Source organism: Myotis daubentonii, chromosome 10, assembly GCF_963259705.1.
Source record: "Myotis daubentonii chromosome 10, mMyoDau2.1, whole genome shotgun sequence".
Classification (NCBI taxonomy): Eukaryota; Metazoa; Chordata; class Mammalia; order Chiroptera; family Vespertilionidae; genus Myotis; species Myotis daubentonii.
This window is the reverse complement of record NC_081849.1, coordinates 17,647,736-17,664,294: the sequence shown is the minus strand read 5'-3', so window position 1 is coordinate 17,664,294 and position 16,559 is coordinate 17,647,736. Positions and strand designations below refer to the sequence as shown.

Here is a 16,559-nt window from a genome sequence, read left to right as displayed (position 1 = left end):
TTGCCTCCTGCATGCGCCCCCTCTGGGCTGGGATGAGCCTAAAACCGAGCTATGTGCACTTGATGGGAATCAAACCACGACCCTTCGGTCCACAGGCTGATGCTCTATCCACTGATCCAAACCCACTACAGCTACAACTGCACTTTTAATGATGTGTATTCAAGTGGCACAGTTTTTGTGTATGTTCCTAACAAGTGATTTGTTTTTACAGTATTTCTTTATCGTTTAACAGGCATTTGCCTGGTGGCCAGATTTACTGGCGGAGCATGCGGAGACGTTCTGGGCTTTATTCACAGTGGATATGGATACTGCACTGGAGGCTCAGCCACAAGATTCCTGGGATAGTTTTCCTCTTTTCCAACTGCTTAATAATTTCCTCAGAAATGACAGTAAGCACTTCCATTTGCTGTCCTATATGAAATGGGGAGAGGTGGGAGAATGTTGTGTGTTGGAAAGTGTATTTACAGACTCTTGCAGCTGCTCAACAAGTCAACATGGATAACATGAATGTCTTCTCTTCCTCCCTGAGTGTATCAGGCCAGGGCCTGGGGAGACCAGCTGACCCTCACCATGCTCCCTGGCCTCTAGAGTTCCTCTTATTCCTACTCTCCTGGCTTCTTCGAGGACTGATAACATAGACACCCTTCTCCTTGTACCTTATGAATCGGAAAGTCTTCAAAGGTTAACATCTCTAAAGCACTTGAGAATACTTAGATCTCCGAAAGACACCTTAAAAAGTTATCATTGTTGTAAAAATCATGTCATATTAAGATTTCTCTAGTATGCATTGTGATAATACTGGTTTCTGAAAGGGATTCTAAAGGTGATAGGATATGATAAAGTTTGCTCTCTTAGCATTTAGAAATTAAATAGATCATAAAGGTTCTCTATTGAGATAATTTTTCCAAAGCAATATCACTTTCACAGTTATTTTGTTATACGGTCTCCTAGTAATCAGTACAAACCTAGTTTTTCATCAAAATTTTAGGGGGACTTTTTTTAAAATCCTCACTCAAGGATGACTTTTTATTGATTAATAGAGAGAAAGAAACATTGATCAGTTGCCTCCCATACGTGCCCCAACCAGCGATCAAACCCACAACCTAGGTATGTGCCCTGGCTTGGAATCAAGCCTGCAACCTTTGGCTGTACCGGACAACACTCCAGCCAGCTGAGCCGCCCAGACAGAGCAGGGGGTCATTTGTTAACATACAGATTTTTTGACCTTTTATGTAATGATTCTTTTAAGTTTCCCTTAAGCCCTAGTTTGGTAGCTATTGAGAGGCTTGCTCTAACACTTGTAGTAATCATGAGACCATTCATTACCTATTCTATAACCTTCTGCCCATTCGAGACCAGATTGAGCTCTGCTTTCTCCAAACTCTAGTCATTCATTCTGCAAATTATTCTCATTCAAGTCTGTTTTGGTTTTGTGTTTTTGTTTTTGTTAATCCTCATCTGAGGATATTTTTTCCATTGGTTTTTAGAGAGAGTGAGGGGCCGGGGGGGTAGGGGGAGAGATAGAGAGGAGAGGGAGAAACATCGATTGAGATTGGTTGCCTCCAGCATACGCCCCAACTGGGGTGAGGATTGAACCTGCAACCCAGGCACATACTCTTGACCAGGAACTTAACTCACAACCCTTTGGTGTATGGGCTGATACTCTAACCACTGAACAACACAGGCCATGGCTTCTCATTCCAGTTTTTAAGTTCCAAATTCTTTCCCTCCTGCCAGCTGGTATACTTGGAATGTCCTTCTTTATTGCCAGTCTCTTACCATCATTCATTTTCTGCTAAAATCACAAGTCAGAGTTAATATTATCTTAAGACAAGTGTATAACAATAAACCTGCTGCCCCCCCCCAAAAAAAAAACAGGTGTCATGCATTAAGTCCCTAAATAAGAATAAGTTGATATAGGATTATTTCTAACATTGCTTTCTCCATTTGCATGAAAACTCAAGAATTGATCATATTTAGATTTATTTTGGAGTTTATTCATTAATGTTGACAGTCAAACTGTTAGTGAACATGATCAATCATTTAACTTATTCAACATCTTAGAATTTATAGAATAAACAAAACATGTAGATTTCTTAGAAGCTTTCTTGGGGAATCTCTACTGCAACTCAATAAATTAACATCTTTTACTATTTAGTTTTAAAAAGAGCTCTCATATTGCAAGTATAAATTTATGAGAGTTCTATTGTTTAAAAACCCACTAAAATAATAATAACAGAATTTTTATTTTTAGCCAGACTTGCAAATATTTAATTCAAAAGAGTTTCATATTTCTTTCCTGTTTTAAACCATTTATATGCCATTGGCTGCTATTAAATGCATAAAATATTGTTTTATGTTGATTAATAGAGAGAAAGAAACATTGATCAGTTGCCTCCCATTACTCAAAACACAAAAGTATTTATTACTGATCTCCTTTGAATGTCATCTATTTGTGGAAGGGCCGTTAAGTCTAGATCTTGGCTTTGACTTTGTGGTGATTAACAGATTTTTAGAAAACATCAATTATTTCAGAGAAAAACAGCACCTTTGTGCAGTGAGGTAAATAGAAAGCTCCCCCAGTGTCATAATTTCCTTTTGGCATCAGGAGTACCGTGTGGACTGGGGAATTGAAATCGAATACAGTGACTTTCTTCCCAAGCTCATAAGACACTATCCAAAGCCAAAACCACTGAGTCATATCTCAGATATTAGTACTAGTAAAACATAATGTTTGGCTATTAATATCACCTTTGATAATAATATTAATAATGAAGTGTTTGTTTTATTAAATCCCTGAAATATTTAGATAGTGATTTAGTGAATTCAGTTCAAATGTTAAATGTCAACTTATACTGCCCCCCAATTGTCCCTTTTGAAAGCCAATGGGAAAATATCAATATCCTTCCAGCCCCCATTGACAAGAAGATCCTTACATTATTGCCTTGGCCTGACTTTTTATCATATTGACCCCATTGAAGTTACAGTCCACATTCTAACTAATTGCAACTTTAACCAGGTCGGGGCAACAAGAGCAGATTGCTCTGAAAGGTCCAGTGTTGGAACCAGAGGCAATTTGCTGAATAACAGTGCTTCCGGTTATCGCACACGTGGTGTAACGCTAATTACAGAGAGGTTTTTAAATGATTGTGATTACTTATTAAGAATGTCACTTACGTTTGCTTTTCCAAAATAAAAATTACTAACATGTCTCCAACTAATGAAGGTATTGGTTAGAATGTGTACTTTACTTGTGCCTCGAAATCCTCAGAGCTGGCTCTGTTTCTGGTTTTTAATGACTAATTCAGATAGTCCACTGGTTGCCATCTTACTTTTGTTAAGACTTTTATGCTTTGATATTTCAAAATAGGTGTTTTTCTGCAGGTGCGTGGAAGGGTCCTCAGACAGACCTTTATTTTCCAGCGGAGGAAACAAAATCCCTAGCAGACAACACCTGGTCAGGGTCTGGCTCATAAGGAATCAGGCACAGAGGGGAGTTAGAGTTGCTCACTTGGCCTCCAGTTCTGTGTTGGTCTACAGTGACAAAAGCAGGTTCTCGGGGCATTTATAAAATAATCTTTTCTATTTTTTACCCGAGAAAACATTTATGTATAGGGTCTTGAGTTGTGGGGATGGAAGAAGAGAGTTGGTTAAAGGGTACAGATAAAGCTATATAATGTCTTAGTGTGTATGTCACGACATGTCCATGATGAGAATTCCAGAAACCGAACTAATTATTGGGGAAAGGGATTCAATAAAACTCAGTTTCTATTTTAAGGGGAAAAACCCTGCCTGGGCCATGTGTCTTTTCTCACAGTTGGGCATGATTAGGGAAAGTCTACTAGTAAGCCTTAGGAACCCTTGGAGATGAAATGTGGTTTTCCTCAAGGGATGAATACCAGCTGCACCATCATTTTAGCAACTGTCCCCACACTCCCGCCCCTCACCGACTCACCCACTGATTCCCAGGGCAGGACTGATGATGAAAACACACTCAGGCTCTCACTTCTGTCCAGAACAGGCCACAGTCCCATTGGCCTCTTCCCCTGCCTCCTCCCACCCTCATCCACTCCCCACCAACTAAAGGGGTAATGGGATGGGCAGTCCCTTTAAATGGCATCTGAGGAAACAATATTGAAAACGAGATGTATTAGAATAGAGGGGAAAGAAATGCTTTTATAATAAAGCAATTAACATGGTATTTGAATGATACTGAATGACTATAGCGCTAGTGCAAACAGATTCCACCCTCGCATGCTACTGCCCACCGTTGTCCTGTTGTAGAGAAATGGCAAGTGACCGCTTCTGACAAATGAAAGCCATCTGCAAAGGGCACAAATCACGTCTTTCAACACTACGGAAAGGCAAGCCCTTGGAGCTAGTCACCTTTTAATCTGTGGATTGCTAGCAAGTGGCAAATGACCATCCTATTGGGAACTAATTCCCAAGTGAAAAAATACCGCGGTTCTTCTTCTTTAATTAACAGCCCTTTCACATTGCTAGCACATTAAAGCCATCCTGAAGAACACCCGTGCTTATATAATCAATGTCACAGCATCTCTGCCTACAGGAATAATAAGTGTCCGAGCTCTGCACTAAATGAAGACCTATTCTCTGAGACTTTCACCTTCATAAAGATGGGCTCATAAAAATCGGGGGAGAGAAAAAAAAGGAAAATCGGAGTGTCTCATGAGGATAAAAAGGCTAGTGTTAATAATTAACAAAGAGAGTGAAGTGGCGTCACATTAGCCATAATAGAGCCCAGAGTGACTGGCAAAGTCACCCTCTCATTATCAAAAAAGTCATTAAGAAATGAAGAGGTGGAAGTCCCGCTGGTTGCTCTCACACTTAGGCTGTACCAGATATGATTTCCCCGATTTCTTTCACATGAAGAACTGCTACGTCACCAGATTGTATATGAGGTTAACCTTCAAGCTCTGGAACATAGAGGGCTGACACTTGCATGTTCTTCTACCTCAAGTGCTTAAAAGAGCTGTGCCTCTGAAGTTCATGAATTGCTATTTATAGAGATATATCTGTACACATGTTAGAAACAAAGCAGAGAGGATGTAACTTCTGGGTTACGGCAGGGCTGCAGGCCAGCTTGGATTTATAGGTAAACACTTTTACAAATGATGGAATGACCAGGAATGTGAAAGTGTATTTAACTCCAGTCCCCAGAGTTGATTGAATTTATAATTGTATGTTTGCATGTGTTTTAGCAGCCAGTATACTAAAAGAAATATAAAAGCAAGGAGTCACTAGATTTTTTTTCAAGTAAATTCCATTGTACCGCTCTATTCCTTTACTACATGTAGACCTTTTACAGTTTTAATGTGCTTTGTATATTTTTTTTGGAAATTAGTGCCTGAAAGAAAATTATCTGCTCTAAATGCCTGTGTGTCTATCACTGCAGATTTGTGGGAGCAGCTGTAGCTACTAAGAGCCCTATGAGCACAGGGGGACCCACACTTGGATTTGTTACCCAAACATAATGAGCATGATGACACCAGTGGTCTTATCCTCTGGTATTTTCAATGGATGGATGGATATTGTTTAACATGCCCCAAGGGGAAAGGAAGAGTTTGGGGCAGCTTTAGGAGATTATTACGCTAGTAATGGTATAAATTAATATTACCAAACTATATAAAATACTTATCAAATTTTAAACTAAAGGGAAAATAAAATCCAATGAGTTTCTTATTCTACTTCAACTGCAGTGGCATCTCTCAGAGTTTCTTTTAGGGGATGGATTTTTATGGACATTCACTCAATAAACAGACATTTATTGAATGCTTACTTAATGTGTCGGATTCTCAGCTGAATGCTGTTCTTAGATCTCAGTGTGTGTGTGTGTGTGTGTGTGTGTGTGTGTGTGTGTGTGTGTGTGTGTCTTTTACATAACGCTGTTCCAGGCTGCGATCCTCCTAATGTCTCCTGAAGCCTGTATACATATTTCTTGTGATTGGGATCCTCATTATATGTATTTGTCAACAGGAAGAGTGACCTATTAAGTTTGTATCTTAGCCTATTGTACTTGCATTGTTCACAGTTGATATAATTCATAGTCCCTTGAATTTTATGGCAAAGGCTGTTGTTTTATTGTGGTTGGTGGTGTTTGTTTGATCACAGATTACTTGTTTCCTTCCAAAATGCCTGATTAGAATTTTAGGAAGGGAAAATCATTCTTCCTAGTAATCCATTAATGTTCATTGGAAGGGGGCGGCACAATATAAAATACTTATATGGGCCCAGGAGCCAACATTGTATTTTTACCCTAAAAGCAGTACATGAACTCTTTTATCTGCTTATCCTTCATTTACTGAGTGATTATTATCCCAGTAATTGTTATTAATTGAATCTTGGTTTAAATTCTCTGTTGGAATCTTACTATTAAAAGCCTATGACTAGTACTTTGTAAATATAACACTTTTGGGTATATAAATAATCAACACTCATTTATTAATTATTGGGATATTTAAAATAATTGGGCACATCTGCATCTCTACTTTACCTTGCATTTAAGTCTTTTTGCTTTCTTTGTCATTTCTAATTGTGCCATTGGGCTTGATGTCATTGATGCTTCAGTATTTTCTGACCAGGTGATATTTGGAAACATGCAATCTTTGTTGATTATTTTTATCAACAAAGTAGATGCTGATCCTGCACGTATGTTCTTGCAAACACTATCTGAGATTCCTTCTGAGCAGTCCTCTCTACTTCACCTCAGGTGCAATGTCAGAAGCAACCTTGGATGAGGTCGTACTGAGAGCGTGCCTCTTCCAGTGAGCAGTGGCAATAGGTGCCTTGGACAGGCTTGATGAAGCAGGTGGCAGCCCCAAATGATAGCCTATCTTTATTCAACCATATGGAAAGGATAGAAGCCGCATTCTGATGCCTGGGGCTACATAGTAAGAGGGCTTTTGACAGTGTCTGGTAGGAGTGGATTGCAAACTGGCATATGGGCAACTGAGAAAAGGAGCATAGATTTACATACAGAAGTGCACTGTGGCATGCATTTCTGTGGGCTTGCCATTTGAAACTGGATTTTATCGTTTCTTTCCCCCTCACTGTGTATTTTCTTTTTCTCCTCTTCCTCTCTCTCCTGCTCCCTCTCACTGTCTCCGTCTCTGCCTCCCTTCTTCCATTTCTTGAATCTGTTTACCAAATAAATAATACTGCCAATTGCCAGTTTTCTAAAACTTTGGAATATGGGTTTATAAATTGACTTTTTAAATAGGAAAAGGAACATTATGCTGAAACATGAGCAGACTTTTGGCCAGAGTCAACATTTGTGACAGGTCTTAGGAAATCTCCATTTTTTTCCTAAAAGATGTAATAGTTTGCTATCAAGTATCATGACAGAACAGAGAAAAATTCTCCCTTTATTACCTTTATTAAAATAAGAGTCATAGGCCAGCCAGCATGGTGGATGAGTGTTGACCTATAAACCAGGAGGTCACGGTTTGATTCCCGGTCAGGGCACATGTCTGGGTTGCAGTCTCGATCCCCAGTGTAGGTTGTGTAGGAGGCAGTTAATCAATGATTCTCTCTCATCATTGATGTTTCTATCTCTCTCTCCCTCTCCTTTCCTCTCTGAAATCAATATATATATTTAGGGGAGACAAAGTGGCCAACATTCATATCCAGTAGAATTTTTAGCACTATGATCTTAGACATATAGGTCAAATATAGGATTTCTCATAACATTATTATTTAATGCCATATATTTTATATAAAATATAAAGAGATACATAAGCCTCAGTAGTTTCTTATGCAGTCTCCTGAATAATAATGTGGTAATCTTAATATTGCATCTAAAAAGTCATTCATTCAACAAGCATTTGAAAACTTGCTCTGAGTGAAGGACTTTGCTGGCTACTAAGAATACAGACATGGTCCCTGCCTCAAGGACCTTGCACCCATGTAGGGAGAAAGAGATATGAGGAGCCTAAAGACCAGTTAGGAGAGACTATTGCAATAATCAGGGCAAAAGATGAGAATGCCAGGACTAGTACAATAGCAGTAGTGATAAAGAGAGGCAGTGGAAGGGTTAAAAAGATAATTCGGATGTAAAATATACAGATCTTGATTACTAATTAGATGTAGGGAGGGAAATAAAGGCCTGTGAAGCAACTTCCAAGTTGCTGGTTCGGTGATCAGGTGGATCCTATCTACTCTCTTGATGGGAATACAAGAAGAGAAGCAGACTTATTTAACAAGATAATAAACTCAGTGTTTATCAAGTGTTTTATTAAAAGAGATGTTGCTAGAAATATATCTCAGGCAACTTACTTAATCTTTATAACATTTAATAACCAAGTATGATTTTCCTTATGTGCTTTTTCATTCTAACAACCTAAGTATGACTTAATAGCTAATCTCTAAATGTATAATAAAGTAGCATTTGAACCTATTTATAGATGTAATTATTTATTACATAAGCATGTGTTTTGGTCTTGAAGTAGTAAAAAAATAATGACAGTGCTTATCAAGATGTACAGCCAAAAGTTCTATATTTTTTATTAATAGGCCATATAAATTAAGGCTTAGGCATACAGTCTGGCTATATAGCAATGTAAAATTGTCCTGCTTTCAATGTGTATTATAAGCACACTGAATATTTTCACAGCATTAATTCATTTTTCAATTCGTTGGATATAACAGTTTTGCTCAACCTCCTGTCTTTTTCATATTGTAACAGTTTTTCAAAATTCTAACTCTGAAAACATATAATTCATCTAAGATATGGTGTAATTTGTTGGTCATTTGCAAGATATTTTTTAAACTAAAACCATATACTGTACTACATTCTAGGTCTTAAAAGATGCTGATGTGATGATGGTAGGTTGGACAGATATGTGAATGGATGGACAGACAGATAATGATCTATGGTAACAAATTGGGATGATGGCATTATAGTTCTGTGGAAGTTAAGAGGGGGCTCTGATATAATTCATGTTCTACTGTCAAATAACTAAATAACTTGGACAAGAGTCCGAAACTCTTTGCACCTCAGTTTCCTTATTGATAAGATTGAAAAAAATTGTAGGGTTTATCTCATAGTTTTCCTGGTGATTGAATGAGAGAATGCATATCAAACACTTAGCACCATGTTTGACACTAAAAATGCTAGTGATGAGGAAGAGGAAGAAGAGGAGAGTTATTGGGTAGAGATCTAATACATTCAGAGTTGGGTGTATTTTTTAATTTGCTCACCACAGTTATTTAAATGGTCTGAGTGAGAGTCTTTCATCCTTAGTGTTCAGTATCCTATTCTCGTGACATTTGGTAAAAGAAACTAAATTACGTGATCTGTAGTGCCTTCTAGCTCCATGATTGGATCTCCAGGAATAAATAAAGCCTCTTTCAGTGCTAATGAAAATATCATTAAGATAACATTAGTCTTCCAAATAAGACTTTTATCTTTAAATATAATTATTATTCCCACTTTAATAGGAAATCATTTAGCATATAGATAAGCCAGAAAATATTAGTTAGCTACAGATAATACTAAACCATATTCACCCAACTGGTATGCTCAATGGTTGAGAGTTGGCTCATGGACCAAGAGATCACTGATATGATTCCCGGTCAGGGCACATGCCTGGGTTGTAGGCTCGATATCCAGTGGGGAGCAATCAGGAGGCAGCTGATCAATGTTTCTCATCAATGTTTCTATCCCTCCCTTTCTCTTTCTCTAAAATTAATAAAAACATATTTAAAGAAATACTAACCCATATCAGCTAGAGAGAGGAAAAAATCATTGTTGTAATTCTTCTGTATTTAGAATTACTTCCTACTCCACTTTTGTGTTTCTATAGTTTTCCACACTCTGATAAATTTAAGAATCACTTAATTAAAATAGTATGTAGTAGGAATTTTCATATTCATTCCACCACAGTGTAACATTTTTTCCCAAATTAAAAAAAAAAAAACAACTAGTTTACAGGGTATTATTGCCCTGAAAAAGATTATATGAGATATTGTCAGAATATGAGTATTGTATAAGACAATACTATTAGAGTTGCTAGTAATTAGATTTAGTAACTATAAGCATATACAGCTATTCAAATCTGTGAATGAAATTACTGAGGGACTTTTCTTCATCTTCTACCTCTTCACTCTAATCCAAGCACCACAATTACCACCACCATCACCTTCATCATCTTTTACCTGGTCTAGTGTGGTAAAGAACTGAGCACCAACCACCTTCTCTGCTTCCACCCTTGGCCACCTACCTACTCCATTTTTCACTCAGGAGCCAGAGAGATTATATCATGTCGCTCCTCTACTTAGTAATAATAAAAACAATAATGCTTCCCATTGCACCCGATAAAACTCATACTTCTCACCATGTCCCATAATATAGACATCACCTTGGACTCTTCTCCCCTCTCCTTCACTCTACTCCTGCCACACTTCTTTGCAGAATACCAGCTATCCCTCCCTAAAACTCTTGTGCTAGCTACTCCCTCTACTTGGAAACCTTCCCTCCAAATTTTCCATGAATGATTCCTTTGTCATTTAGTTGCAATTAAAATACCATCACTTAAAAAATGCCTTTCTAAACACGGAGAACATTTTTTAAATGAACATGTTCTCACTTTGAGGGCTATTTTTTAAAATCACAACTGGGTTTAGGATATGTTCACATGAAAAAATGTGTATCATCATTGAAAAATTACAAATTCTTTATTAAATATAACTTAGTATTAATTAGTATGTTTTTACAGATTATCTATTCTGTCATGGTGCAGTGTAGGCACATACTGACTGTCTTAGTCTGTTTGGGCTGCTGTAACAGACTACCATTGTATGGGTGGCTTAAAACAAGAAAAATTTATTTCTCATAGTTCTGGAGGCTAGGCTGTCCAAGATCATGGTACAGGTAAATTAGGTGTCTGATAAGAGCCTGCTTCATAGACAACCGTCTTCTTGCTATGTGCTCATATCATGAAAGGGTCAGGGGTCTTCCAGGATCTCCTTTATGAAGACAATAATCTCATTTTTGGGTTCTGCCCTCATGACCTAGTCACCCTCCAAAGGCCCCATCTCCTAATACCATCACATTGGGTGGGGGTGACAGAAACATTCAGTCTGTAGCACTGATGTATGTTCTAATGAAAGCATGTGCATAGAAAGCGTCCATCTTCTGACGGCGGTAGGTACACCTTGCATAAACTCTAAGGCTTCTACATCTGCTTTAAGTAGAATGTTTTATGCCCAATTCATTAAAGACAAATGGGCAAATGAAAAGTGCATGTGATGTGTTGTGCTGACTGTTTTTAAAGACACAAGTGGAAAACAAGATGACTAAAAAAAAAATCCACAGATAACTAATAAGTTCATGACTCAGAAGAGACATTCCCAAGGCCACCGTCACCCTTTTAGTGAATTTAACAATTATTTCTCTTAGAAGCAGTCAAATTTAGCTCTTAGAGTTGAAGAGGTTTCGCTCTTCAGTAATACACAACATGGTACCAGGATTGTAATGGTTTAATTGCTGCATTTACATGTGTCCAGACCTTTAGGGGACCCAGCAACTCCCTTGAATAGAGATTCACTAGCAAGTGGTCATATGCCTCATGTGTTAAACCTCTTAGAAAGTAAAGACATACCACTTCCAGGAACATTTCATAGAAATATAATCTATTTGTGCTTTTGAGATCCATATTTAGAAGGTCAATTATACTTCTTAATCAGTTTTCAAGACATGATATTCAATAGAAGGAGCAAGATACATAATCATCTATATTTTATTAGTTCTTCTGTGTCCGACTCTTTCAGGAAAAGTTTTCCCCCCATATTTTCCAAATGCCTGTTGTTCTCTCTCTGATAAACACTGTTTTCTGCTTGACTATTTCAGCACTTTTGTGTAATGGAAAGTTTCACAAACACTTGCAAGAAATCTTTGTGCCCTTGGTTGTTCGCTACGTCGATCTCATGGAGTCCTCCATCGCCCAGTCAATTCACAGAGGTTTTGAGCAAGAGACATGGCAGCCTGTCAAGTAGGTATCTTGCCTAGCGCCCATACAGCATCTGCCTCTTCTGTTCTGACCTTATGACTTTCCACATGGCCATCTGTAGTTATTGCTTATGGTGGTCCCTTCCCCATTGTTTGTTTCTTTACAGGAATATCGCCAACAGTCTTCCCAATGTAGCTCTTCCAAAAGTTCCAAGTCTGCCTCTTAATCTTCCACAGATTCCTAGCTTTTCTACTCCTTCGTGGATGGCTCCTTTAAATGAGTCCACGTGTGTATTCCTCACTTATTTCCTGGCGCTGTGTTAGCTAGTGCATGGCCTGGGCTGTGTTCTGTGCAGACGTGTTTAGGTTGCATGGCATTTATCATCGTTGGTTGAGGAATACTATGTTTTGGCTTTGTTTTTGTTTTTTTAAGCTATCAATCTAAGCTTAGCACATGGATGATAAATGATATAGATTTTTTTTAAAATACTCACTGGTTTGATGTAGTTTATATGTAATCTGTGGGGCAAGGGTCATTTTGTGACTCAGGTTTAGATTCTGGTCTAAGTGATATAACCTGAGTTCTCCAATGTCAGGCCATCAGTGTGACAAACAGTATGGTCTGCATCCTTACCTGCCTCCAGCATTGTTACTGCCCACATGACTTCCCTTGTGCGTGTAGAAAACCATTGTAAGAACAGTTTCGAGAATATAATCGTTTTCTCTTTTTATCTTAGTCTCACCTTTAAAGGAACAGTTTTGCTAATTGCAGAGAAGGCATCGTCCTTTATTTCCCTATACCAGCAAGGTCTTCTTTTGTCCCTTCATACATCAGTTGATGGGTCTTGTTATTTTTAAATGATCTTTATATCATTAAAAACCATATTTATTAACTCCATGCTGTGACCAGCCTACCTACTGTAGAGTCAGTAACTGAGAGTCATAAAAATGAAAAGGACACAGACTTTCAAATCGATGAGCCCTGGATTTAGACCCTAGTTTATTAATTCTTAAGTCTTGCTTAGCTGCAGTTCCCTAAACTCTCAACTGGATATGACACCTGATTTCAAGACATTCTTGTGAGGATTTTTAAAAAGCTATGAAAAGCACTTGGCACATCCTAATTTCTCAACAAATGATAACGACTGCTATTCTACATTATGATTGTTATTACTATAGTTATTACTACTATCATCAATCATCATCATTATTATCCTTAACAGTATAGTTATCAAAAGTATGATAAAAGCATAACAGCATTCAAATGAACCCATTAATAGCCCATACTTGACCCAAGATGTCATCTGAAGTCAGCTAGCAAGTAAATAATTAGGAGAAAAATAGCTACAATTTATTGAGAATTTATGTTCCAGGTACAGTGCCAAATTATTGATTGCGTCTAAGCCTTATAACAACCCTGTGAAGTAAATGTCATTACCCCCACTTTACAATTAAGGAAACTAAGCCATAAAGAAGTTAAGAAGTAAAATGTGCCCAATACCTCACAATAAGGAAGTGATATAGGTAAGATGTGAACCCTGGTTTGCCTGACTTCAGAGCCCTCACTTATCATTCTTCTGCTTCCAGAGAATATACTGGTTAAGAGCTTGGTTAGCATCCTTTCTACCTACAGTACCATCACCTGTCAAATGTAATCCCAGTCTAGTCTGCATCCAATCGAGAAAAGACCAAGAAAGAGAACAACCTTGCAAAATGGTTTGGCAATATTTCTGCAAGTTCAATATCATCGCTGTACTCATAGTATTTATTAGGATATTAGGTTACATGTGAATCTTACTCTTACAGGCAAATGCTTTGGGCCATTGTAGTGTGTCTATGTGTGCTCACGAGTTACCTAGGAAGTATAATGGACCTTCATAAGTACTACTTAACACTGTTTAATAATTTAACTTTTTTGCATCCTTATTTATCATCTGTATAACAATTTTGATTTTAACCAAGAATGCTATTGTGGACATTACCTTATGACATTTAAGAGTATTGTTGTTGTTGTTGTTATCACTATTTTATTAGTTTTGAGATGTGTGTATCTCATTCTTGGGAGCTCCTTTTTAAAGTGACCTGCAATTCAAGACAGAAATCATGACAAATTATGGCTTTGTAAATTAAGTGCTTGTGCATTTATCATTCTGGGCAAATAAAAAATGTTTTAAGTTAATGACCATTATCTTTACCTGCCAAGATGATAAACATTAGGCTCTTTGTCAAAGTGTCAGAATTACTCATAATGTTGTGATGTCATTGCAATTAAGTTTTTCTAACTTTGCCCGGAAAGTAATTTATTTACTTATCTCATACGGTTGTTTTTATTAGAGTCCACTTTTCCTCTTGAATCACTTTCCCTTCAGGATCTCCGGATGTGAGATCTTGTCTGTCTGTTCTCTGAACTTATGGAAACTTTTCCCAATATCCAGTGAGTGTACATTGATTTTATCTGGTGTTCCATGTCTCCTGTGCTAGGAATTCCAGGATGTGCTCATCATATTCTTATAAACTTCACTGTTTTTAGACTTACAGAAGAGTTGAATTCCATTGAGTTCCCAAATACCCTTCACCCAACTTTTCTAATATATGTCTTACATAATCATAGAACAGCTATCAAAATGAAGAAATGTACCTTACAACTAAATTACTATTAATGAATTACAGAATTTATTTGTATTTTACCAGTTTTTCCACACGTCTTTTTTCCTTTTCCTTTTTTTTTAAAAAAAAATTTAAAGTGGCAGGAGATATTCAGGGTTTTTTTCCTTTTTATTGAATTTATTGGGGTGACACTTGTTAACAAAATTACACAGGTTTTAGGTGCACAGTTCCACAACACATCATCTGTACACTGTATTGTATATTCACCACCCCAAATCAAGTCTCCATCCATCACCATTTATCACTCCATACCCTCCTCCACCTCCCCTACCTCCATCTCCCCCGGCAATCACCACACTGTTGTCCGAGTCCAGGCGTTTTTTCTCTTTTTTTCTCAATCCCTCCACCCCGACACATACAGCCTCCCAACCCCCCACCACCAGCAGCTGTCAGCCTGCTCTCCATCTAGGAGTCTATCTCTATTTTGCTTGTTAGTTAATTTTGTTTGTTAGATTCCACAGTTGAGTGAAATCATCTGGTACTTGTCTTTCTCTGACTGGCTTGTTTCACTTAGCATAATGCTATCCAGGTCCATCCATGCTGTCACAAAGGGTAAGCTTTCCTTCTTTTTTAAAGCTGAGTAGTAGGCCATCATGTAAATGTACCACAGCGTTTTTATCCGTTCATCTGCTGATGGGCACTTGGCTGCTCCCAAATCTTGGATATTATAAATAATGCTACGATGAACATGTCATTGCAATTAGTTTTTTGAATTTTTGCTAGAAAACAGTAAATAGCAAAAAAAAAAAAATTCCATTTCACATGTATAAGGAATTAAGACTATAATTACTGATTAAGGGAAGATGAGTAATATCAAAAAGCAATGGGTTTGAAAGATACATCCCTGTCTACTAATGTATAAATCACCTTACGCGGTGCTTCCCCACATCTCTCCCTGAATAGAACATCCTCATTCTGAGTGTTTGGCTCTGAAACTGAATATTAGTAAGGTAAGTTTCCTGCTGGCATTTTTTAGGAAATTGCCCGAGTCTGTTATTCACATGTGAATTATTTAACCTTGTTAATAATACTTTCAGGAATAAGTCACTCATTAGAAATAATTTTAGAATGAAAAAGTTCTGGGGAAAATGGCAGGTTATCTACACCAGCTTGAGAGCAAACCTATTTACATTTTTTTCATCTATTTAATTATAGCAAACACTTCTTTTCTTAATTACATTCCCAATTAAGCACATGTATTGTTCAGAATCATACCATAGCCTTAAAGAACAGAAGAAACATATATCCATATTCTCTATGAAGATTTGTTACATATAATTAATGAGGAAGTCTATTTTAATAGAATTCTACCTGTTCTGTTTGGGATTTTGTTTTGATTATGATTTTTGCTGTTGCTGTTTTGGTATGCTGTTAAAGAATGCATGTGTGTTTCAAATAGCTACTAATCTTTCTCCTAAGTAACAAATTATAAGGAGTCAATTTGCTTCTTAGCCTATTATATTGAATTACACTTAAAACATAGGTCCTCTAATGTACCAAATATTGCACTATGAATATAAGGGGGGCGGGGGTTGCTTGGTCATTTTTTTCTCTTATTGGCAAAAAGGAGAAGTAAATATAGTATTTTTTCAAATATTTTTCACAGCAATATCAGCATGGTTTTGTTCTGGTTCTTTTGTTTGTTTAATGATACTTTGGGGCACCTAAAGTTAGGAGATAGTGAATAACGTGTGATGGGTCATGTCAGTGCTTTGCTGTGAATGGTCCCTGTAGAATTTAACTCTGAGGACAACCTGGCTAGACAAGGAGATCATGAGGAATTATTGGGAGAATGGGAGGAGGAAAGCAAAGGAGATTGGTGATGGAGCTAAGATGCCGAGTCTTGGGGTGGGAGTGGGAAGAGAGAAAATGGGGGAGCAAAGTAGAAGTGATTTTTTAAAGCTGGCTAATTAAGATATAGTTA

General features: G+C 37.5%; 1 protein-coding gene across 10 annotated transcripts in view; it reads left to right on the top strand.

The window, feature by feature from the left end:
- CADPS2 (calcium dependent secretion activator 2) overlaps positions 1-16,559 on the top strand; it is a 485,821-nt gene that overhangs the window by 414,741 nt on the left and 54,521 nt on the right. For 6 of the 10 annotated variants that reach the window (XM_059711678.1, XM_059711675.1, XM_059711674.1 and 3 more), the window contains 3 exons: positions 233-389; positions 11,870-12,011; positions 12,136-12,255. In XM_059711678.1, the coding sequence (XP_059567661.1) occupies positions 233-389; positions 11,870-12,011; positions 12,136-12,255 (419 nt within the window). The remainder of the gene's footprint in view (positions 1-232; positions 390-11,869; positions 12,012-12,135; positions 12,256-16,559) is intronic. The other 4 variants (XM_059711681.1, XM_059711679.1, XM_059711682.1 and 1 more) reach the window with 1 other exon arrangement.